This window comes from Hakea prostrata, chromosome 6 (genome assembly GCF_041222555.1).
Source record: "Hakea prostrata isolate BN-2017 chromosome 6, UWA_Hpros_2, whole genome shotgun sequence".
In the NCBI taxonomy this organism is placed as follows: Eukaryota; Viridiplantae; Streptophyta; class Magnoliopsida; order Proteales; family Proteaceae; genus Hakea; species Hakea prostrata.
In genome coordinates, this window is record NC_142605.1 from 32,960,426 (window position 1) to 32,984,166 (window position 23,741).

The 23,741-nt window shown below is 36.7% G+C and overlaps 2 protein-coding genes across 2 annotated transcripts; one reads left to right on the top strand and one right to left on the bottom strand.

The window, feature by feature from the left end:
* Window positions 1-1,714: 1,714 nt before the first annotated feature.
* LOC149013409 (polygalacturonase-like) lies at window positions 1,715-3,764 on the top strand. The gene is made up of 4 exons (XM_089159786.1): window positions 1,715-2,149; window positions 2,323-2,608; window positions 3,115-3,347; window positions 3,462-3,764. Exons 1-4 carry the CDS (start codon window positions 1,715-1,717, stop codon window positions 3,678-3,680), a joined length of 1,173 nt encoding a protein of 390 aa, XP_089015912.1. The 3' UTR covers window positions 3,681-3,764.
* Window positions 3,765-3,892: 128 nt separating this feature from the next.
* Window positions 3,893-23,709, bottom strand: MSH4 (MUTS-like protein 4). The gene is made up of 24 exons (XM_089158082.1): window positions 23,449-23,709; window positions 21,561-21,764; window positions 21,443-21,478; window positions 21,228-21,340; window positions 20,176-20,221; window positions 19,670-19,716; window positions 19,356-19,463; window positions 16,226-16,301; window positions 15,679-15,751; window positions 15,430-15,575; window positions 14,630-14,715; window positions 13,346-13,485; window positions 13,123-13,262; window positions 12,980-13,030; window positions 12,545-12,608; window positions 11,161-11,304; window positions 11,013-11,080; window positions 10,764-10,822; window positions 10,483-10,639; window positions 6,062-6,114; window positions 5,852-5,950; window positions 5,105-5,219; window positions 4,884-5,006; window positions 3,893-4,358 (listed from the first exon to the last, which is right to left on the bottom strand). Exons 1-24 carry the CDS (start codon window positions 23,512-23,514, stop codon window positions 4,194-4,196), a joined length of 2,379 nt encoding a protein of 792 aa, XP_089014208.1. The 5' UTR covers window positions 23,515-23,709; the 3' UTR covers window positions 3,893-4,193.
* Window positions 23,710-23,741: the final 32 nt, after the last annotated feature.

Genomic DNA, 23,741 nt, shown 5'->3' on the forward strand with positions numbered 1-23,741 from the left:
AATAGAGTGTTAGTACTTAAAGGCCTTCATTTTGGGGTGCCAGTGCAATTTGCTTTAAAAATAAATATATTAGAAAATTAGAATCAATGACATGTACTTTGAACTAGGACATACTTCCATTTAGTAGGGCTAGTGTTATACATGGCTTCTAGGGCTAAATTCGTAAACCATTTTAACAAAGTCATAAGGTTTAGGTAAAAGATCAAAAACCACTTGTTCATTACGCGAGATTAATTTACTTAATCAAAGGTCTGGGGACTAGGAAAGAAGAGCATACGTATCCTTAATCATATACTATAATTCAGATTCTGCAAAAATTATGAGAATCAAAGTATCCCATAGAAATAACTTGAAAAGATCCATTCAAAAACAACCCAAAAATCGACTCTATCAGGTAATTTATTGGGAAAATTACTAGATTAGCTATGTTTATGTCTACAAAATTAACCATTGATTGTATGACTTAACAAAAATAGCTTACCTTGAGCTTTGGTTTACATAAATGGCCAAAACAACGCTTGGTCATTTAAGAATTTATTTAGACCGTTTTACCCTCTTTCCTTGTTGCCACCCTTTATTTACTCCGCTTCTTCATCTTCATCTTTGTCTTCAAAAGCCAAAGAGGATAAAGATTCCCCTTCTTCAGATTTACCCTTCCTTCTTCCTCCTCATTGCTTCATTTGCAAACCTCACTGCCTGTTACTACTCTAACAAACCTTCATAGTCGGCACCAGAAGAAAGGGCAGTTAAGTCTTGCCCTTCTATCTGAAAGAATTCTATATGTAGAACCCACCCTTAACAATCTTGGTTTCTTTGGATTTCGTTGATGATATAAATAAAATTAAAATGACTCCTACTTGATGAGATCTACTTCTTATAGGAATGGGATTCAAACAAATCTACCGGCCATCATGGATGATAGAGTTTTTTGGAGTGCTTTTGAGAAGCTGCAGGTGACCGGAACAAAGAACAACTAGTTTTTTCAGGTTTTGTATTGATGGTTTTTAAGGCCTAAGTTCATAGCGAGTAATATCCATTCAAAAACAGCACAAAAATCTACTCTATCAGATAATTTATTGTACATCATTGAGAGAGCCCTTCAAAAGAGAAAAATCCAAACTCAAAAAGGAATAATTTTGCCGGCGGTAGCGTTACTTCGTCAGGTTACATTTTGTGAAGAAAATGATAAACGTGAATAAAAAGACACCTCTTTGTGTAATTTAAAAATAAATATTAATAATAGTCTTTCTGAGGATAAGAATATAGATCATTAACTTTAATAGAAGAAGGAAGGTTTTACGTTATTTATCAGAAAAAAAGGTGTAGCATCACCCAAATTCAGGGATCGAGCAGAAATGATTTGAGTAATCTATGGCATGCATGGATCCAATGCTTCTTTTCTTCTTTCTTCTTTCAATCGTTTGTTGTTGAAGATATTAACACTGTAGGACATAAAGCCCTTCAAATACAGTGTATAAGAAGTCGATTCTTGAGCTTTCAAAAACCAAAATCACACTTTTATCATCTCTTTCACAAGTTAACGGCTACCTTAACCGTTACGCCTTTAAGTTCATGTACATGAAGATCGTTTTAAAAATCTGTAATCAATAAAAGGAAACCAAACCTCCACATCTTCCCATCTTCCCACATTCCCACATCACTCCTCTCTGTCATCAAACTGAAACCTCTTTAGATTCACACGAGTCCGCACAAGATGTCTACAATACCCAACAAATCTTTGCTTTCTCTTCTCCTTATCATCAACTTCTTCATATCATTAGTAAATGCAGACATCAATGTTGCAGATTTTGGAGCTAAGGGAGATGGGAAAACTGATGCAAGCAAAGCATTTCTAGCAGCATGGAACAAATCTTGCAGTTCTTCTGAGCCAACAACTATATTTGTACCTAAGAAGAAGTACTTTCTGAATCCAGTTTCCTTCAATGGGCCATGTAAGAATTCAGGGATGCAACTTAGAATCGATGGGATTCTAATTGCTCCTGATTACAGAAAGATTGGATCTGTAGAAAATTGGCTCACCATTGATCGAGTTAAAGGGTTGACAGTCATTGGAGGTTACCTTGATGGTCAGGGTTCAAGCTTGTGGGCATGCAAGGCTTCTAAGGGGAAGTGTTCAGCTGGTGCAACAGTACGTATACCATATAGATTCTCAATATTCTACCTTCTTTTGTAGGGGTGCAATGGCTTGGTTTAGGGTTGGTTCAGTTCGGTTCAGCTAAATCTCTATCTTCACTAGTTGATCTTATTTGTTTCATGCAATGTCAAAAATCTCATATGAAGGTTGTGCTTGATGATTTGCAGTCTCTTGCTATCTTCAGTTCAAGAAACATTGTTGTCCAGAAGCTTACGTCCCTAAATGCAGAACTTGGGCACATTAACATACACACATGCCAAAATGTAACGTTACAAGGGATCAAAATCCACGCCGCAAAGACAAGTCCAAACACGGACGGCATACATGTACAAGACTCAACCAATGTGAAGATCCTTGATACCGGAATTAAGACCGGGGATGACTGCATCTCTATCGCCCAAGGCACTCGCAACTTATGGATTAAAAATGTTGCATGTGGACCTGGACATGGCATAAGGTGAGTTATTTTTTATGCTTAAACAATAAATAATGTAGAACTGATTAACCCAAAAAACTATTGAGTAGCGAGTACAAACGATACATGAAATTTGAAATACTCAAAATTTTGACATAGAATTATTTCAAATACATGCAGATGAGATTTGAAATACTCAAAATTTTGACATATTATCAAAACAGCGAGATCTCAAAATGTTGACAATCAAATTCTCGTAGACACTTTCTACGGTGATAACTAAAGCGTGCTCTTTTTCTGTTAACTTTTCAAAACAATCTAAGGTTCTTTGGGGATCCATTTATATGGGGAAGGGGTTTGGAGATGAGGATTTCTCTACATTATCATTTATTAAAACACTAGTATAACCAATCTTGGAAGAACCATATTAATATCTGTATTTTGCCCATGTGTGTATGATCCTTTTTTGTTTTTATTTGGCAATTTTGTTAATTGTAGTATACACCATGATTATGCTGATGATGAAACTCGTTTGTGCAAAATGTAGCATTGGGAGTCCTGGGGAAAGATCGAGTGGAAGCAGGTGTGGAAAATGTGACAGTGCAAAATGTTGTATTCACAGGAACTCAAAACGGAGTAAGGATCAAATCTTGGGCAAGGCCTAGTAATGGATACGTAAGAGGAGTTACCTTTAAGAAAGTTGTGATGAATGATGTTCAGAACCCCATCGTTATCGATCAGCATTATTGCCCTCGAAATGAAAATTGCCCAAAACAGGTCAGTTTTGAAGTGAATAATTCAGGTTTTATAGAATCATTAGTATTGAATCTAGCTCAACAACTCACTTTATGCTAAATTTGATTTTTGAAATGCAATTTCTTTGTTCTACAGAGTTCTGGTGTACAAATTAATCAAGTGACATACAGCAATATCAAGGGAACATCAGCAACTAAAGTTGCAGTGAAGTTTGATTGTAGCAAGACTTCTCCATGTAAAGGAATTAGTTTGAAAGATGTTCAGCTAACATATCAAGGAGGTGTGGCACAGTCATCTTGCCAGAATGCACATGGAACTGCTGGAGGACAAGTCTCTCCAACTGCTTGTTTATAGAAACACTTCTCTATTTCCATTTGTATACATAGTTGAAAAACTTAAGGGGATCCATTTCTCATTTTGTTGTATCCTCTCATGGATTTTTCTTTTTTTCTTTTTCTTTTTTTTTAATTTGTTTTCTAATTCTTTGAATTACCATTGTTGTACTCCTACATTTGAGGCACGGAAAGCCCTGTCTCATAATTAGAAAATCATTGTTTATGGTCATTAATTATCTTCAAGTCCCGAGGGGTTAATTGGGATGCTTGATTTAAGGGTCATAGTCAATTCAGTTAAGAAAAATGACAAGTTCAATTGAGAAACTAGACATCTTTGAAGAAATAAAACGCTATCTCCATCAGCAATCAGGAGAAGAGAAGAAAAAGGTTATCACCGTCCCACTTTCGGTCAACATGATTGAAAGTTGAGACTACACTTGCTGCTGACGCTAACTCTTCTTTTGTTGCTTCCCTAGCTACTTAATAAGTTTGTTCTTCACAGCATACTCAGCTTCATTTTACCAGAAAACAGTTATAGCCTCCCAGCAGCATAATTCTCCTTGAGATTCTGCAGTGCTTGTCGGATTGAATCCTCGTCTTGGTTGGAATATTTCAAGCATATTAGTTTCTGAGCAACACGATACGCCATTTGAATTTGATGATATTGCATGCAGTTCACTTCCATCCTCTTCATTTCCTACCAAAAATAGGGAAGGTCAACTCACTATGCAATTCATATTAGATCTTTACCTGGAAAAAATGCAAAAGGGACACCATGATGCAATGGGAATGAGGTGGTAAGATGTCAAGGTTTTATTTGGAGATCTGGTATAGTTCCATAAGGTTGGCCGTTTCTAAAACTTCTGCTTCCTCATTCAAGTTACCATCCTCATTGAACCCAAAGCCTAAAGATCCCAATAACCTCTTAGCCAGGAATAATACTTTCCTGAACATTAGTTTTCCATGTCACGCCATGGATGGTAGCTCATCTAGACCAACATCATTGATTAGATATGAACACCAAGATAATTAGGAAGTTATAAAACTGCCACTTAATTAACTAAAAACAAATAAAGAAGAGACCACTTCATTCCACTCCCCCTCCCCCTTTTTTATCTTCCTTTCTATAGCATGTCTACACGTAAGAGCAGGCTAATCAATCATGTAAAGTGTGAACTCATGGATTTTGTGCTGTAACATAAAGACTCAGAAGAGCAGTTACCTTTTCTGTGATCCTTGATGTGATTCTCCTGGCTGTGTCAATAACTGAGCTCGGTAGTCCTGCAACTCCAGCCAATAGGAGTCCATAGTGTGGTACGTGTCTTGGCCCGTCATTGAGTTGAAACTAAATCAAGAGAATCGAGCTTTCAGGAAAGAATACTATCCAAACAATCAGAAAATGTCTGGAGACGGGAATGGAAAATGTAAAAATGACATGAACACCTTGAATTCCAAACGGTTGTTTTTTACATCTACATCAAAATGGAGAATTTTCACATTTGGATAGATTGTTGCAAGTTCAGATAGGTTTTCCATGTGAGTTGCAAATATAGTATACCTGTATCAAAGAAGCAGGTTACTTCAAAAAAAATTAAATATTTAATAAGTATTGAAAAAGAATGGTTCAGCCAAGTCAGCATGCACAAAGACATTCAGTAACAACAATACACAATATCAACAAGAGTACAGCAATTACAGTAAAAAAGTAAAAGCTACAACTAAATGCAGAAATGCAACCAGAATTGACCTTGTATTAGTGTATATGCTATAAAGAAAGAAATGGGAAGACGTAATGAGTGAGAAATAGTTTTGAGACGTTCCTCTACTACGCAGAAATAGCAGATGCAAAATGTAAAATGCTTAGAACGACAAATTTGTGAGGAAGTAATGGGATTTGCTTGGTAGAGATTACATGACAGCACACCCAAAAAAGGAAACCAAATGTCAAAAGGGCTATACAATTAAGGCATTGGTTTTAGGTATGGGAATAAGCATCTTCTTTACTTGACCTTAAAATTTTCGGATACAATGACAAGACCTTACAAACTTAGAAAAGACCAAAAATAGCTTCACAACCCTGATACAAATGGAGGGGAAGGGAGCATGTCTGCACTGTAATACTAATTCAAATCTATATTATCAGTATATTTCATTGAGGATAAGTTAATATGTTGTAGTTCAAGTAGTCACGCTTTGGAAGATAACAAATGCTCGCAACAGCTCCATGCAGTTGCAAATCCATCAGTAGAAGAAGTAGCCCTCCCAAGTTCATCCATAACAATTAGACTCCTGCAACCACATAGTGCCCACAAATAAATGTGAACGCCTTCATTTTCGTATCATGGTATAAGTGTGTCCATATATATATGTACATTGATTAAGGACCTACAATAGGCACACCTGGGAGAGAGATTCTGCATAATAAAAGCTGTCTCTTTCATCTCTGTCATAAACTGCAATTCACATGGCTTAATCAATGACTGATGCCTTATGAGAGTTGTCCTAATTTTAGGGGAGAAAATCGTGTACTTCATATCACAAGCTATATTAACTTGATACTTCAAAATGATTAGAAGGTTTTTGCTGAAAACACTGCATTTTCCAATTTTAACATGAGAGCTGCAAAGATGCTAAAGCTTCTTTTAATGAATTGGTGAGTGATCTTGTTTTCTTGTTCTAAGTTGTTTCTATACATTACACTTTATCATTAACAATGGAGGATAGAAATGGATTCTTGAACGCAGGTTACTCATTTCCTCCCATGCCAAGAGATACAATTTCCTCATCTGGCTAACAAATGAAATTCTATATAGAGGGAACAGAAAACACACAGGACCAGAAATCAGAAGAATTCAAATATGAGAAAGATAAAAGAATAGCATTGGGATATCTGTCCCTATTCTGCAACCTTTTTAACAAAATTCATGACTTGTTGCACAATGTGAAAGTACTTAACAAATTCTGGTTGTTAAACCAAAATGTAATGTCCATTAATCATTGCCACAGGACTAAAAGGCCAGAACTTCTTCCCATGTCATCTATTATTGTCTCATCCTTTCTATCACCTCTACAAGATTACAAAGTTCAGGATCTGTTTCCATGAGATTTATTCTCATCCTCACAGGACATGATTGTGACCATTGTTCACATGATTCAGCTGACACCTCCTAGGATTAAGCCATGGTTCGAGGTCTCAAGGGATCTCACTGAGAGCTCATTCTTTTGAGACCTAAAAATGAGATCTCATGTGAGTCGAGACAAAAAAAAAAAAAAAGCTGGTTTGGGTGTTTTGGCAGGATTTCAACAAAAAGTTAGTTGGATCTCTACTTAGGCTGTATCATCAAGCTGTTTAGTTCATCTACAATAAAGATCTACTAATCTTGAAGCCAATCTTGAAGAAGGTGAATATTCTTCCCAAACTTCATTTTTTTCAATATCTATGTCCTACATTGGTGGAGGTGGTACTGGAACAAGTGCTGGTGGAGCAGAAGTTGGAGGAGCCACGTAGTCACTGATTTTACTTTTGCACTCTCATGATGTAACTTATAAGTATACCGATGTTGTAATGTGAAAATGTGAACAACTGAACATGTTTGATGTATTATTTGACCTTAAACATTTATGTTTTCATTTATATCAAGTAATGGTTGTGTATTTCCTGTTTTACTGGTCTGCATGTTCTCTCTTTCAGCATATCAGTTTCAAAGTTATGGACGAGTTGGAACTCGTATATACACTTTAATTTCTTAGAAATCTAAGGTCACCATTGTGTTTAAAAGGCCTAAAATAAGCTAAAATTCCAAATTCTAACCTAAACTGACACCTAATACCCACTGAGTTGGGCCCTCGATTTGGGTTGAGTTAATTAGGGATTTTTACCAGATCTCACGAGATCTCAGTTTTTTTAGGGACACAGATCCCTGTTGAGACCAATATCGTAAACCATGCATTAATGTACAAGTACCCTATGTCCTGTGATGCCCCGCATCTTTTTATATTATTATTTTATTATTGTGTGTGAATGTACCAGCCTTTAAGATTATTAAAGGATCTGATGGTTGGTTTGATGGTTTAATCAAATGGTTTGAGTGTAGTTAAAGAATAACTTAAATAAGACTTAGTTTCAATTGACATTTGGTCAAGGTCAGACATCGCTTATGGGTCCCACGACAGTGGAATTAGACTGAACTGAAAACGAGGAAATGATCAGCATAATTTTCTGAACCCAGATGTACTAATATTAGCACCTTAGAGTGGGCCCTGCGTAAGATAATAAAGCTGGCCACAAGCCCATAACAAAGCCCATCTAATTAGTTAAATATACATTTATGTATATATATACACACACATACATACATATACATATATGTATAGATTAAAAGGAGAGAGAGAGGGAGGTGTGACACCTCCCTCTCCATCCCACCTAACGTGGGTGTTAAAACCTTAAGGTGAGAGAGGTGTCATTCAATAAGAGAAATGAGAAGGAGGAGGTGGCATGTTTTGTATATTGTATATACATAATGTTGATAAAGTAAACAAATCAAGGTAATGCGTGGAGATGAAGAGACTGTAAAATAGAGGTGAGAGAAGAGTTGAGAAGGAGTTAAGAAGAAACAAAGAGCAGCCATTAAAGAGTTAAGGAGGAGAGATAGAAGAGGAGAACGTGGAGAAGAGAGAGAAAAGGAAAGAGGAGAGAGAAAATAATAAATAAAATAAAAAGAGGAAATCCCCTGTTGGCTCTGCGTATTCGAAATAGCTGTTAATTGTTCTGGATACAAGAGGGAGAGCGGATTTACATACACATGGAACAGGAATAGGTAAGTGATATCGACCAACTCATGTATGTTATAAGTAGGTGATTCCATTTAGTAGACAGATAGTTTTTACATGTTAATATAGAATTGATTTTATTGACTCACTAATGCAATTTTTTAAAATGCATGATGTATTGCCTTGTGAATGGAATAGAAATGAATTATAAAAAAATAAAAAAAGTGAATGGAATAGAATGCATGGGATCGGATGACAGTTTAATAACTTGATTGAATTGCTTTAGTTGAAATGTCAATAGTATTCTTGAGATGTTATATTATAATTCAAATGATGCTTATGCTTATTAAATGTGGAATTATCATGCTCTCATATTTAAATGACTGGATTATATAAATTGTGTCTAGTTTTATTCAGATGAGACAAAATGATGATTGAAATGAAAAATGAAAAATGTACATTGAAATAGATAGAGCATGGTAATGCAATATTGAAATCGAATATAAAAAGGGTAAAAGAAAAATAAATAAAATGTTAATGGCTTCTGTAAGTCCTTGTACTTAACGTACCCAAATGGGAGGGCATGAAGCGACTTCTGTAAGTCCTAGTACTTAGTCTACCCAAATGGGAGGGCATAAGTAAGACTGAAAACTGGAAAGATATACTAGACCGATGATGGCCTTCTATAGAGAACACCTGGCAGTGTGCCAAAGGACTGAAAAGAGAATCTCTTAATGAGAACCTCTAAGACTGAGATTGAGACAAATGCCACTTATGTGGTCTAGACTGATGGTGCTCTCTCTACAGGTAGCGCTTAGGTCTGGTTTAATAATGAAAAAGGAAAAAGAAAAATGAAAAGAAAATTGGAAAGCATGATGTTATATGACTTTGATGTGATAATTGATGCATGATGAATTGCCTGACTTACTTACATGGTTATCTATATTGCTTACTAGGCCGCAAAGCTCACTATTGTAAATGTTGACAGGTCCCCAAATACGTGATAAGGGCAAGGGTGCTGCCACCTAACAATGCCTTTAAAGTGGAAAATGGAAACTCTTTTTATTTTTCTTACAGCTAATGTTTGTTTAACTGGACTGTAGATGTATATATTCCTTTAAGACTGTATGTACTGAACTAGACACTGTTGAATGATCAAATGTAAACATACCAGGACTTTAGACTGTGTACATATGTTTATGAGTCAAACTGTCAAACAGGTTGTTTGTTTTGTTCTTGAGAATGTTTAGTTTAGCATTTTGTTTTAGTAGTTATAAACAGGTTGATAAAGAAAGGAACTATCACGTGCCCTAGTTAAATGTCCATAATGTGGGCCCCACCAAGCCTGTGAAAACTGAGGTCGTGACATACCCCTCATCAGTAGGGAGTTCTTGCGGGCATGTCTGAAATTATTGTATGGATGTTAAGTATACACAACCACAACATCTACAACTGGAGAAATTCTTTAAAAGAATTTGTTAATTTTTTATTAAACAAACTTGTCATGGAAGGTGGACCTGGTGCAATGGTTATTTGCTCCGTCGTTACCAAGTGATCATAGATTTAGTAATCAGGAAATAGCCACTCAACTGCATGCATTTCCTCCAGACCCTGCAGCGACCTGCACTGGGTACACTTTTTTATGCTATATGCTATAGATACTTTTTTTTAATGGTAGAAGCTTTAAATAGTTAACAACCTAAACCGGTGAACTTAATTGTGCTCACTAATGTACTGTTGGTAGCTGCTTGTCTGGAGTCTAGCTAGCAAAAAACCAGGCAAGTATAGGATCTGGCTCTTATATTAAAGAAATACTCTTAAAAGATTTAATGTCTGTTAGCAAGCAATTGTAAAAAGCTACTATGAAGATTTTTCCTTCATCAGAAATCTAAGCAACTAAAAGGAAGGTATAAGGTGAAATAATAGAAGGAAAACAAAACAAACAACACCTGTTCACCCACAAATAAAAACACAGTAAGATTCAAAAAACAGAAATGCCCTAGAACATGATTTACCAGTGAACTATGAAGTATGAAGTTTGGGAAACATACAGTACTAGAGTTGGATTCAAGGTTGTCCCCTGTTCCCATTCGTGTGAATATCCGATCAACCACTCTTATGGATGAGAAGCGAGCAGGAACGTAGCAACCAATCTGAGCGAGTATAACTGAAAGACACACTTGTTGAAGATAAGTACTCTTTCCACTCCTGAACAAAATAAAGGGCAACGGAACATCAATCAACAGAAGTTTAAGACTATCACCATCTTAAATAGTCAATAATTCACTATTTAGCATTCAGAAAAATGCAGAGTCACAAAAGGAATACTTACATGTTTGGACCCATGACAATTACCATGTTGGATGCTTCAGAAAGGAAAATACTGTTAGGCTGCAGAACAAAAGTTAAACCATCAACTCCAAGAGATATTTATGCATTTACATTATAAATAGTGAATGTTATATGTCTGACTATCTTAGTGGATCCTAGAAGCCAAAATAAAATTCGAACTACAATGAAGTCATTGTGTATGGTTTACAGAATAGGATGCTGGCAAAGCCAAAATAAGAATCGAGCATACAATGAAGTCATTGTGTATGGTTTCCAGAATAGGATGCCTGCCAGCATCAATTGCCAATGGGCCATTATCTATACAACAACATCAAAGTTAGTCAAGCACTAATCTACTGCACTTCGAAAAACTTCAAGATGAAATAATGAACATCAACCTGTAAATTCTGGTCTTGTGTAACGATCAACAGGCTTAGTGGATATTGTCTGAGCAAATGAGTTTACAATCATGTCTAGAAGACATAAGACCTCAGCAAGAAGGGTTAGCGCAGAAACATCCCGCCTTATGCTATCAATTAGTGCTGAAATTGAATAAAGCATAATAGGAAGTGAAACAAAGGATAATATTTAAAATAAAAACAGGAAAAAAGATACAAGTAACATTAAGCATCAGGCACCAGGAGTATAGGACAACAAAAAATATAAAAATAAAAAGGAAGTATATTAAGAATAGTATGAGCAGGCTCCTTTAATGCTATCATATGATCGGTTACATTGTATTGTGTAGAATGTTAGGCAGCTAAGAAGTGCCACATAGATTACTAAGTGTAGCAGAGGTTAGGATGATGAGATGGATGTCTGGCAAAACTAGGAAGGACAAAATAACGAATGACCATGCTAGACCTGAGATGCGAGTAATTAGTCAGAGGCCAGAGCAAGGTTGTTTGAGGTGGCCATGTTCAATCAAGGCCTAGGATGATCCACTTTGAAGGACTAGCCTGATATAAATTGAAAGATCAAAAAGAGTCAGGGGCAAGCTTAAAATAATCCTACAAGAGGTGGGGACGAAAGACATGCATTGCTCAGGCCCCTGCACCATTTATGACTATGAATAGAGTTGACAGGTGAGAAAGGATCCATGTAACCGATGACATTTAGTTGGTATAAGGCTATGTTGTTCATAGCATACTTTCCACCACAGCCATACAATTTCGAGAACAAATCACTGAAATAATGATGCACATGCCACCATCAATAGTTCCATAAGGCTAACAAATTAAAAGATTACTGTTGAGACAACAATAAGTGATTGACTCAAGTTGCTGTTGCATATACTGAGCATATTGAAGAGAAAAGAATTATGTTTAAAGCATTGAGACATGGCAATCATGGGAGACATCGGTGAGAGGATGACAGACTGAGAGAGTTGATCATATTCCCTTCTTCTAATGCTTTATGTTCTTCTTTCATATGTAAACAGGAAAGAAAGAGAGAGAAAAAACAATAAAAAAATCAATTATCCAACTTGTTCTTCCCAGGTTCAAGGTTGATTTTGTATTATACTTTCTTCATCTTTCTTCCCTCCCCACTCACCCCCCGCAAAAAAAAAAGATTGGGGGGGGGCATTGTGTGGTGAGGGTGGAAGGTGTGGTTGGGGATGAGGGGTGCGAATAAGTCAGCTACTGTCCTCTCATCAGTGATGTCAATATCCTGGAAAACACCTCTTGAATCAACAGAACACAAATGATGATCCACATAAAGAAGAAAGATCATAATAAATCATTAGAACTTGAAAATTTGTTTACTTGAGCTTAGAACAACCTTCCAGACAAAGTTCTGTTCGCATGTAACAATCTGCGGCAGCAGAGTTGTTCCTAACATTCAACTGTAAGATTGAAGCACTGTCTCAGAAACAAACAAGACAAGTTTATGAAAAGAGTTAAAAGTACTAGTAAGATTTACATAATTAATCACACTGGATGTTTCTTTTCCAAATGTTGACATGAGTGTACAAATCAATGCAACATCTGATTGATCTATGCTCTAAAAGAAGAAGTGAAGAAAAAATAAATAAATAAATTCTGATTTGACCCATGCTCAATCTAATCATAGCCTCAGTGCACATTACACAGTCAAAAACAAATGCACAAGAACCATAAATATGATCTCAATATGCTAACAAAAAAACCACATTAAGAGAACATTAAACTCTATGATGTGCATCAAAGGAAAAATCTTAATGAACATGATACTCACAGAAGCAAGTTCAAGAGTTGAGAAATGTATGTTGTTCCCATGTTTGAGGACCTAATTTACATGTTGTGAACATTTAGCAAATCAGCTAGTACCACTACAAGCCCTGCAGGTTAAATAATGATAATAGACACCATATGTACAACCTGAATGAATTTACTGGGAAGTCTTCCATTTATATCCTTCTTTGGAATGCTCAAGTAAAACCCCTGTCTACTTTTGAAAGGAATTTTCAAATTTGGGAGATTGAATTCTTCACGGTATTTGTTTGCAAGGCTATGTATAGCTGTCAACTCAATGTATTCAGAATACGAACCCAATAATTCATCCAAACAAAAGGAGGAAGGTTTACTAGAAAATCAGTAACACCTTCACTAGTATCACAGAATAATCTCCGAGCAACATCCAGAAGTCCATCAATTCCGGCCTTCACTGCAAAACATTGCTGCGTACGAGCAATGAAAGGGACCCGTGCATGAAGTACATCTTCATCAATCACTTCACTGATTCTGAAAGATAAGTGCAACATCTTTAGGGGAAAGAAGCCAAATCATTAAGAACTCACAAACAATGTTCAAAATTAACTAAATTTGCCTTCAGGCAAGATTCAAGAATGGTGTTTCATACTATGGATGACCACGAGTGATACAAGAGAAACAAATACTAAAAGGTATGACATTTGTCACATAACCCAAACCATAACCAATCACAAATTTGTAGAAATTAGTCCAACATGAACTGCCACATTTTGTGTAACCAAACAACTGAAAAAATGAAAGATTCCCAATCTAAGCCTTGTTTGAACTTCCAACTACTTGTAGTTTGTCAATTCAAGACAATCTTGCTGGATAATATATGCAATGATTGAAAATATAATGTCACTAGTACTTCTTAGCAGGAATGGTATGGTATTTTGCACATAACAATTATATAAAAGAATAGGACTCTCAGCATTAATTTCAAGTAACAAATTTAATCATAATTTTGTCCTGAGTTTCGTTCTTATATTTTTTTTAAGCTGAAGTTGAGTCTTGAGTACTCCACATGTCATTTCCCTTCAAGGCAAAATTTCACCTATTTGTGTATTTGTTTATTTTCATAAGAAAAGTTGTCTAGTTTCATTTCCAACAAAACCATGTTCATGTGAACCTGAGATGATCTGTTAAGAGTTACTGCCATAACAATGGAAAGATTAGTCTGCAATAATTACAGTTTGAAGGAAAAACTGGTTTACTGTGGATATGGAGAAAAAATTACTCCTTCCACAATCACTTGTGGAATTAGAGCTCCACATATATATATCCTCATCAGCCTAATCCACCACTTTATCCTCATTGATCTGACATAGTTTGTTCATAATTAACTTATCATATTCGTAATCAACTTATCATATTATATTTTGAATTAAAAAGGCCTGTTAAGAAACCTTGATAAGGGTTGAGGATGTTTGTAGCCAAAATGAAATTTTTTATTTTATATTTTATTTCTAGGAATATATCCTCATGGAATGCAAGCCTGACTGTTAGTTTCTTGGATTTAACACCTCAGATATGAATTCTCAGAAGTCCACAAATATATAGGATTCTCTTCTTATGAACATTAGCCTTCAAGCAGATAAAATAATACAAAATTAGAAGCTAAATACAATGATACCTTTTCCTTATGGCGGCATATTTTTCATTTTCAGAAATGGACTTATAAATGTTCATAAGAAGAGAACTTTTTGCATCCTTAAGCACCTGAAATGGAATAAAATTCGGTCATTCCTAGAATCATAGTTTTTTTTTTTTTTTTTGGATGAATAAAGAAATCTATTAAAAAAACAACACACCAAGAATACAAGAGAAGAATAAAGGGGGCAGGGGAAACAAGCCTCTCACGTGGGAAGCCTAAAGGATGAGGTGAGATTCCAGGAACTAACAATTAGCCTATTCCTAGGAGAGTCTATCACCGTGGGGTGGGGAGAGGAGAGGAATCTTAGAAGAGACCTCAAAACAAATGTTCTTCCAAATCATATCAAGGGAATGGGATATGGAAGACCAACGCCTAAGATTTCGCTCCCACCATAAGTGGTGGATAACCGCACCAAACACTAGCTTGCCAACTCGATCGCAAGGAGAGGACCCTGGGAAGGCTCGTAAGCACCAAGCCCAATCTCTGGCAAAGCCGTAAGAGCGTCTCAACCTAGGCCAAATGGATGCGAGGGCTTTCTCCCAAAGAGATCGGGAGAAGGGGCATAAAAAGAAGAGGTGATCAAGGTCTTCGGGGCAATTCCAACAAAGGATGCAGTTAGGGTTAGCAGGGATGTGACGGCTTATGAGGAAGGATTTGGTAGGCAGGGCTAGGTTAAGGACTCTCCAAAGGGTAAGAGAATGACGGGGTATGTGACCTTTAAAACAAACAAGTTATTCCTAGAATCATAGTTATTCAAAGAGGTTAATGTTCTGACATACCGTGGTGAGCAAGGGCAGTGCTTCCAAAGCAATCTTGAGAAGGATAATGGTTGAAATCAACTTCTGACTCTTTCTAGTATTCTCTACTCCCAAGATATCATTTGTAACCTTATTCGGCTTGAAGCAGAAATTACACAATACCCTATCTGGATTGAAGCAGGAACCTTTGATGGTCAAAGAAATTGACAGCTTACACAGAAAATCAAGTAGCCTTTTTTATATAGGCATCAAACACTAAATTCTGCTTACCACTTTCTTTTGGAAACTTACGGAGGACTTGCGAGAGACTAAAAAATAACTCCTCGTTGCTCATCAATTCATCCTGAAAAAGATTCTCCAGAAAGATACGCTAGTATCACAATTTTTAAATTGAAAAAATAGTGTATTATTACTTCTAAAATACTTTTGTCACATACTGCACCACCTTCAAAATGAGTAACAGCTGAAAATTTTCAGAATATGTATATGAGAAAAATATATGCTTCTATTTCTAAATCAATATGATAGATGTAGCCAGCTTACAGAATTGGGAATAATATCCTAGCATGATCACATGTGCTACAAGGAAATAGTGAACCTGGAGACACATTAGTGTAACCAGGACCATGGGTCAACAGATTATCCTTCAACCGTTTTAGATATAAAAATAATATATTCTATAACAGGAAACACAAAGTAGAAGAATTTCAAAAGAAATATGTAATAAGTTGCCTAAAATCGTGATTTACTTGAAAGACAAGGTAGTTATCACTAAAAAATTAACAAAAAAAGTCAAGAATCAATAATTGATACTGACCAGGCAGTCAAGACGGGCATTGATAGTCCCAATGTCTTTTAAAGGCTGCAAAAGATTGGCACGGAGAAGTCTGGTACTAGAGAAAGAAAGAAAATGAAGATGTCATATCGAACATGCACATCCCAAATTTAAGAAATTTGCCGCTATTCATGACTAAAAGAAGATAAGATTTACAATAGAACTGAAACAGCAGAGCAAGATTTGTGATAAAACTGGCTTCAGTTCAACACAACTTTGTAATCATCTGTAGTCAGGTCAAAGACTAAAATAACAAAGCACACTCTCAAAGAGAGTTAACTACTAGGATTAGTCCTAAAATGAAAGATTGAACCAAGTTTATCAGAAGTTCAGATTTTTGCAACTGCAATTACAAATTTTAACATTGCAAAAGTGGCTGGTGTAACAGCAAACATGTTCATTACAGATTGTTTTAAATAAAACTAATTTGACAATAAAGATGCAATTAAATCCCTCATGAGAGCCTGTTTTGACTCTGCTGCTTATCTTTGCAGGTATACTATTATCAGCAGATCCCGTACTTTGATCTGTTTGCTGCCCATACTTTAAGACATTGTTCTTCAATTTTATAGATACATCCCAGCGTTCGCAGTTTCTCCACGACTCCACATGACGGGCACATTCTATGCAATCTTTGTAATGGAATCCAGCTTCATGTCTGAAATTCTTACTAGAAAGAATTGCAGGGAGGTGAGAACACAACTACAACTGATAAATTTTAATAAAAAAGAAGAATAACAAGTTATAAGAAGGACATGATCAAACACCACAAGGCCTAGGTCAGCATCTTGCCAACCAACCCAGCTTCTCACCATGCTACACTACATCTTGCAGCAAGTGGCACCAGAAAGTTCATTCAACCTTTTAACTTATTCAAATGCCTACAACAGCTCTTTTATAAAGTGACTGAGTGATAAAGTCATAATATTACTGGTCATTAATTCTTTCCCCTCCCCTGTATATATGCATTGACACTTCTTAACAAGCAACCGAAATTCTTCACTGCATCTCACAGCTTTGGGTATAAAATCAGACATTTAATTCAGCTTTCTAACTTGTTCAAAATACCAACAAGCAGTCCTGTTTGAGCGATTAGGAGTCTAGATTGGGACTTTCTAGTTTGTACTAGACTCTTTGACTAATAAGCAGCATATTTTTAGGACTTAAAAGCTATGAATGACTGGCCTACATCTAAGGACTTACACAACCATCAACAAGCTAACGTATTGAGTTGACTGATCCTAAGATTTTTAATAGTTCCGAAGTCCCGAGAACCAGATAATGCTTGCACATGCATTAATTACTCTCAACCAATCTTTCACTAAGAGTTGGACTGGACTGATTAGAATCAGTTTTGGGTGGATCAGAAAATGCCACCACATGGTTGGTATGGCCTAAACCAACCGAAGTTGGTCCAGGTGAACCAGAATAAATTCAGTCAAGGAACTGAAGGACAGGTTCCTGACTACTGTGGTGATACTGCTTGGAGTAGAACTTATCAATATCTTGTATCCAAGCATCCATGAATTTGGTGGCGCCCAATACAACCTAACAAAGCCTTATCCCAAATATTTTGATTAGATAAAAGAATCATGTTTCATTATTTTAGTCCATCTAGGGCCATAGGAATTACTAAGTACTTCAGTTGACTCTTATAGGAAAGATGGTTCCTACAACCCTTCGAACCAATTCAAATAAACATTTATGGGCATCTCTTTCTTAAATGCTTTTGTTTCTCCACTTAAGGGAACATTATACCATTCACTCCAAATAGGCTTAAAGCAATAGTAAGAAGAAAGTTATTGATAAGGCCCCAGGATCATGCCATATGGCGGAGAGAGAGTGCTAGGGTTAGTTGAGGGGTAATAAATAGGAGGAATTGAGAGAAGAGGGTATCGATTTAAAGGGATGCGCTGGGCTTAGGGTTAATAGAATGGGCTGGGCCCAAGGAGGTTTCTTAGGGAACCTGACAGCCCAATCTATGATCTTGGTTCACTTGGGCCCTAAGTTTGAGACTGTGTGTATTTGAGTTGGGCCCAAATGATAAAACCGTTGGCTCTTAAGATGTGAACCAAACCCATAAACCGGTTTAGGGTGAACCACATGAACCCTAAAAATCCTCCTGGGTGGTCTTCTCCATTTTCTGCAAACAAAAAGCCTAGCCGCCACCTGCTGGTTTCCACCAGCCTCTGGCCTCCTTCCACTCCTCTTCTTCCTTTCATCACATTTTGATTAGTAGTCACGGACACTAGCATCGACTATCTAACTATCACTTTGCCTTCTTCTCCAGTACAACATGGGACCACTGTAAAACTCGATCGGTCTCCTCCAGCGAGTCCTCTCAGCTATTTTTCCATCCAATTGGTCTGGTCTTCCATTTCTGTCACTGTATTAATGCTTATAATTTCTTCATGGTTGTTGTCCGAAACCACATTCATGTGTCGCCTGGCCATTACCGAACTCAATTTGCAGGGTTTCTTTGAAATTCATCCAATCAAACACCGGCCAATTTCTCCAATAAACCCACTCCAAGGCTTCTCCATCCAAATGCTGGAGAGCCACTCCCTGTTGCTGCTAGTACCCAATACACAGCCTATCCTTTTCTTCCCATGGGTTTAAGTATTTGAGTCCAACTAGTTCAAAAGATCCACTATGGGCCTGGTCCATTTTGTTACACTAAAACCCAATTTCTCTTAATATCAACTTGGGCCTAAATAACTCAGATGGACCAAGATCCAACCCCGAGACTAGTTTGAACCAAGGACTTACCAAATCACTCACATAACATTCATACCCTCTTCTCTCAATTCCCTCTATTTATTACCCCTCAACTAACCCTAGCACTCTCTCTCTCTCTCTCACATGGCATGATCCTGGGGCCCTATCAGTTATCCATCCGTTTCTGATTACTTGGCTTTTCTGGATCCTATAGAAATGAAGATGTAAAACATTCCGCTATTCAATATATGTTTCTGATGAAAAGCCAACAACCAGAAAATTATGATGACATTCAATGCCTGTCTATAAGTTAAAGCAAGAAATCATTCAACTAAAACATAATAACTAAAAGCGGGAAACAGAACCACTAGCATGAGTTAGCCAATCAACATACCCTCCAATAGTTCTTGTTGTCTTAAGCATGTGAAATAGACTTCCTTTTTTGTTGCCTGTTCCCCAGAGGGTTGAATGTAGTGGCTCAATGATTTCCAAGCTCTGTACACTGTTATGCATATTCAACTATCAGATCCATTCAAAAGAATTCTGACCGCAATTTTAAAATAAAGCACAGTGATGTGCATTCATACTCCTTCCTGTGCAATATCATTTGAATAAGACATTGGAACAATAACTGCATTAAAACCATACTTTCAGGATGAAACACAAAACCAGCAACTGAAAAAGGGGGTTATCTTTCGAACCAGTTACCTAGTGGAATCGATATTCATATGGTCAAATGAGCCATTAAAGGTGACCTGCCAAATTCAGTGAAGCATGAAGCAGATCAAAGGTTAAAACACTTCATCAACCAAAAAGGAAAAGAAGGATTATGAAAAAAGGCAAAGCTTTCTCATAGTATTTGAGGAAAGAAATTTAACAAATATTTGACATATTTCATTAGAAATATACACACACAATGGAAAACCATAAAAGCTCCACAGAAATGTACTTATATTCTACTTATCTTCAAAGATAGCATAAATGTAAACTAACGAGATCATTGCTATTTCAACATTGTACAGAGTTAAAGAACCTCACCATATTTCATATGTAATATCACCCTCCTAACCATAGATTTATAACAATCGCACCCAATCCCATATTGAATATCGACACTCAGAACAGATCCAGGTAATATGAGACAACAGAGATGATGTAGTAGAGCATCTACTAATCAAGCAAAAAGCTTAATTGCATCAAGAACAAAATCATACCAACAATGAGTGGTTCGTAACAATTACCCCTTTCTCTGCTTCTGTCCTGTGCAAGATGCAGTTAAGAATCTTTTTGTTAACAAAAATGATAAATTTAACTAGTCAGAAAATTTAAAACAAGTATTCAAAGGCACAGGGACCTCACAGAAAATTCTAAGAGATGATAACCATTCGATTAATGAAGGACTAACTAGTGAAATCGGAGGAATCAGTGCACGAGGTAACATGAATTAGAGACTGGAAACTTTAGATTGACTCACCATAATAAGGAGAGGGAAAGAGGGAAAGAGGAAAAATCCTTCCTACTTACCATGTATAACAAATAAGGAATGCTCTGAAGGAAATTGACAAACTGAAGGTCAAAGTGTTCATGAATTTGTGAGGGACTCCTGACTGCACTGATAATTAGGCCCCCTTAGCTCTCTGTGCACATATTTGTTCAAAATTTTCTTAATCTAAGGAATATCTCATAAAATTTCACGTAGAATATGGTTGCTGCAGGGCCTCAGAGAAATCTATCTGGCTGCTGTTGTTGTTGTACTTAGTGTAAACTTATTAGTTATCGGCTCGGTAACAGAAGAAAGGAAGAAAGTAGAGGAGAAGAATGTCACATAAGAAAGAGCAGAACATGACAGCAACCTCTCTTCGAGACTTTGGACCCAGTGAGGCAATTTATCTACTCGACCTAATCAATAAGCTGGAAGAGTGTCTGAAATAGAATATAGTTCTATATTGATCAGACGGGAAGACCTGCTTTCTATAGTCTCAAAAGGCGAGCAATGAAATCATAAATCAATCAGTTAGGCTGCCATGCATGGTAAATATCAATCTGCCCATGAGTCTTGCATGATCTGGAATTACAGTCCAGCCATAGCTGCTAAGAAAAAAGAGAGAAATTCTATTTCTTGGTGGTAATCAAAGCCTGGGGGACCACACATGGTAGAAACAAATGCAAAGAAGTCTCGTCAGATGATATATGGGTACTTCACAAAGAGAACCACTCCTCCCTAGATGTTAAAAAATAAAATTCAAGTAATGGGATAGCACACTACCATTTGACAGTAGCTGCAGAAGCTGCCAAACATAAATAATATTGCTTGTAGTAAGTGTCTAGACCAAGCGCAGATGGATCCTTGGCTGCCAGATTTTTAACAAGTATAACTCCCTATAGAAGTTTGATCAGACCCACAGGCAGAAATTACAAGATGTGAATGAGGATATCCAAAATCCTGCAAAAGCATAAAAGAATAATAAAAGTGTAGCAGACCTTGGTGTCATCAAAGCAACCGCGTGCCATCACAACCTGGAAAATGCAGTGTGAGGTATTAGACATGACCTAGAGCAAACAGTCCTCTGGAGTGCTGACACCTGCAAAACCATACTACCTTCTTGGATGATGAATAAAACCTATCCACCAACTCTGAGACTCCAACCATACCATCAGCTGCCATCTTATTTGGGGGGACAATGATTACTACTGGGTCATAGAAATGCAACAATGTCTTTGTATTTTGATACGAACTGCTTGTCTCAATAAATTGAGAAAGATGCAGTGAAGCTGATCTCATGTCAAATGCAGCAACTCCAACCTGGGCAGACGATTGATCCTATCAATTGCCATCGTGAACCGTAAAGGTATCAAAACTGAAAACTGCGAGTGAAACAATTTATTCGACACTAGCTCTAAAGAATTCTTGATATATTAACAGAAAAGGTACAATTCTACTTACAACTGAAAAGATGAAAAGCAAAAAGAAAAAGAGAAAACACTATCTAATAGGATTCAGTTGGCCATTTCTTGGTTAGATGTCAATGTACAACTATCTTGACTATGTAACTTCTCATGTTTCTCATACCCTCCCCAATGAAGTCAAGATCAATCCTTTGAAATAAGTTCATTAAATCTGTAGGTTATAGTTATTAAATTTTCCTCCTACACATTTATGGTGCCCAAGGACTTACACGTTACCAACTCCAAGAGGGAAATCACGACTAGTATGAAAAATATGAGAAGATAGGGGGATATTAATGGCCAACAATTTCACATGATAAATCTAAGATTATAAAGCAGTTTCTAATATCACTTATGGCCTGTAAAATATTGTTTTAACAAACTTCAATAACTTAAGAAATTTGGAGCATCCATCAATCCAAATCTCTGATCGAACTGGACAAATAAAAACGATAAGAAGTTAAATTAAATTATGGAAGTTCATAGGCGCTTCTGTACATAGGAATCGTTGTGGGGACTAAAAGGCAAACTCCATTTAAAAACTTATCAACGATAAAGCTTAATACATGGAACCATCTTATTTTCATAGTTATACACTAAAGAATGTAAAAGTGTATTATTGGAGATTGAATTGATATAAAATTAGTTCAAGAAATGTTTATTTCAGGTTGAATTGGATTGTTACTACCTAATGAGCTCAGAATTTAAAGAATATCATGCTTTCAATGGCAGCAAATGAAGTTACCAGCAAATATTCATCAGCATATTCTTTCTCCAGCATGAGATCCCTAGAAGGTCACCTCAGTTTCACATTGTGCAAGAGCATTTATTGGGAGCTGAAAAACTTATATACAACTAAAGCAAAACATATCCAGAACAAGCTTGACCATTGTATCCATAAGAATTCAACATCTGAAATCTACTATAAAACTCAACTTGATGGCATCACAGAAACCTTCATGTTCACACCTAGGTATTCTATTGTACTTTAGAACGTAAGACACTTTAAGAGACCAAGTGTAGATTTTGGTATATGGATATCAACACAAAGTCATCTTTTCATTTTAGACATAGTTCCCTTTTTCAGTGAGCCAGGATCTGTGATCATGCAAATCAAACTACATATCCGTTAAGGAATACTTCGAGCTAAAGATCCAAAGGATCCAAAAGAAACTTTGAATCTTATTCCAGTATCAAGTAACGTACATTTTTAATTTCAAATAATGATCTTCAAATTGATGCTTGCGAGCCTGAAACTTAAACCTAACAGATGAGTAGGAAGCTTCAATGCTTAACCTCGTAACCGAGTTACGAAGGCGCATTGAGAATTAGAACGGCGAGAATCATCACTCCCAACTCTGAACAAAGCGATCTTCAACCGATTATTTGGAGATAGAACAAAAATTTCAAACCTAGAAGTTGCAAACAACTCCGTCATTGAGCATCACAAGATTCACGACCAATCGAAGATTGAAGAAGCTGTAAATTGCATCATTTGTTCAAAAAAAGGGAAACATCAAAGTAAGAATAAAAGATCATGCCTCCTTCGCTCTGTTCTCAATCAAGCCGATTACGATGCTCGACTTTTCGCCTACTTCGTCTTCCATTCTTCTCTGCAATACTCAAATTCGAGAGAACCGAGCTTTACTCTCAACTACTTCTTAGCGTCACAACTCAAGCCAATATGCAACGATTAGGTTTAACACTACGAATCTGGCAATTCGCGCCAACTTACGATTTGAAGAGATACCGGCAACCGGATTTTCCCGCTTCCGGATATCGTCGTTAAAGACGAGTCCTCGTCAGGGAAGGGGAGAACTGGAGAAGCATGTAG

Coding starts and splice junctions, on each gene's coding strand:
- LOC149013409 (XM_089159786.1), top strand. CDS start 1,715: ATGTCTACAATACCCAACAAATCTTTGCTTTCTCTTCTCCTTATCATC. Junction 2,150..2,322: donor AGTGTTCAGCTGGTGCAACA/GTACGTATACCA, acceptor GATGATTTGCAG/TCTCTTGCTATCTTCAGTTC. Junction 2,609..3,114: donor ATGTGGACCTGGACATGGCA/TAAGGTGAGTTA, acceptor TTGTGCAAAATG/TAGCATTGGGAGTCCTGGGG.
- MSH4 (XM_089158082.1), bottom strand. CDS start 23,514: ATGGAAGACGAAGTAGGCGAAAAGTCGAGCATCGTAATCGGCTTGATT. Junction 19,717..20,175: donor TTACGAACCACTCATTGTTG/GTATGATTTTGT, acceptor TGAATTTGGCAG/GTCACCTTTAATGGCTCATT. Junction 13,486..14,629: donor TATGCCGCCATAAGGAAAAG/GTATCATTGTAT, acceptor CTTATCTTTCAG/AATCAGTGAAGTGATTGATG.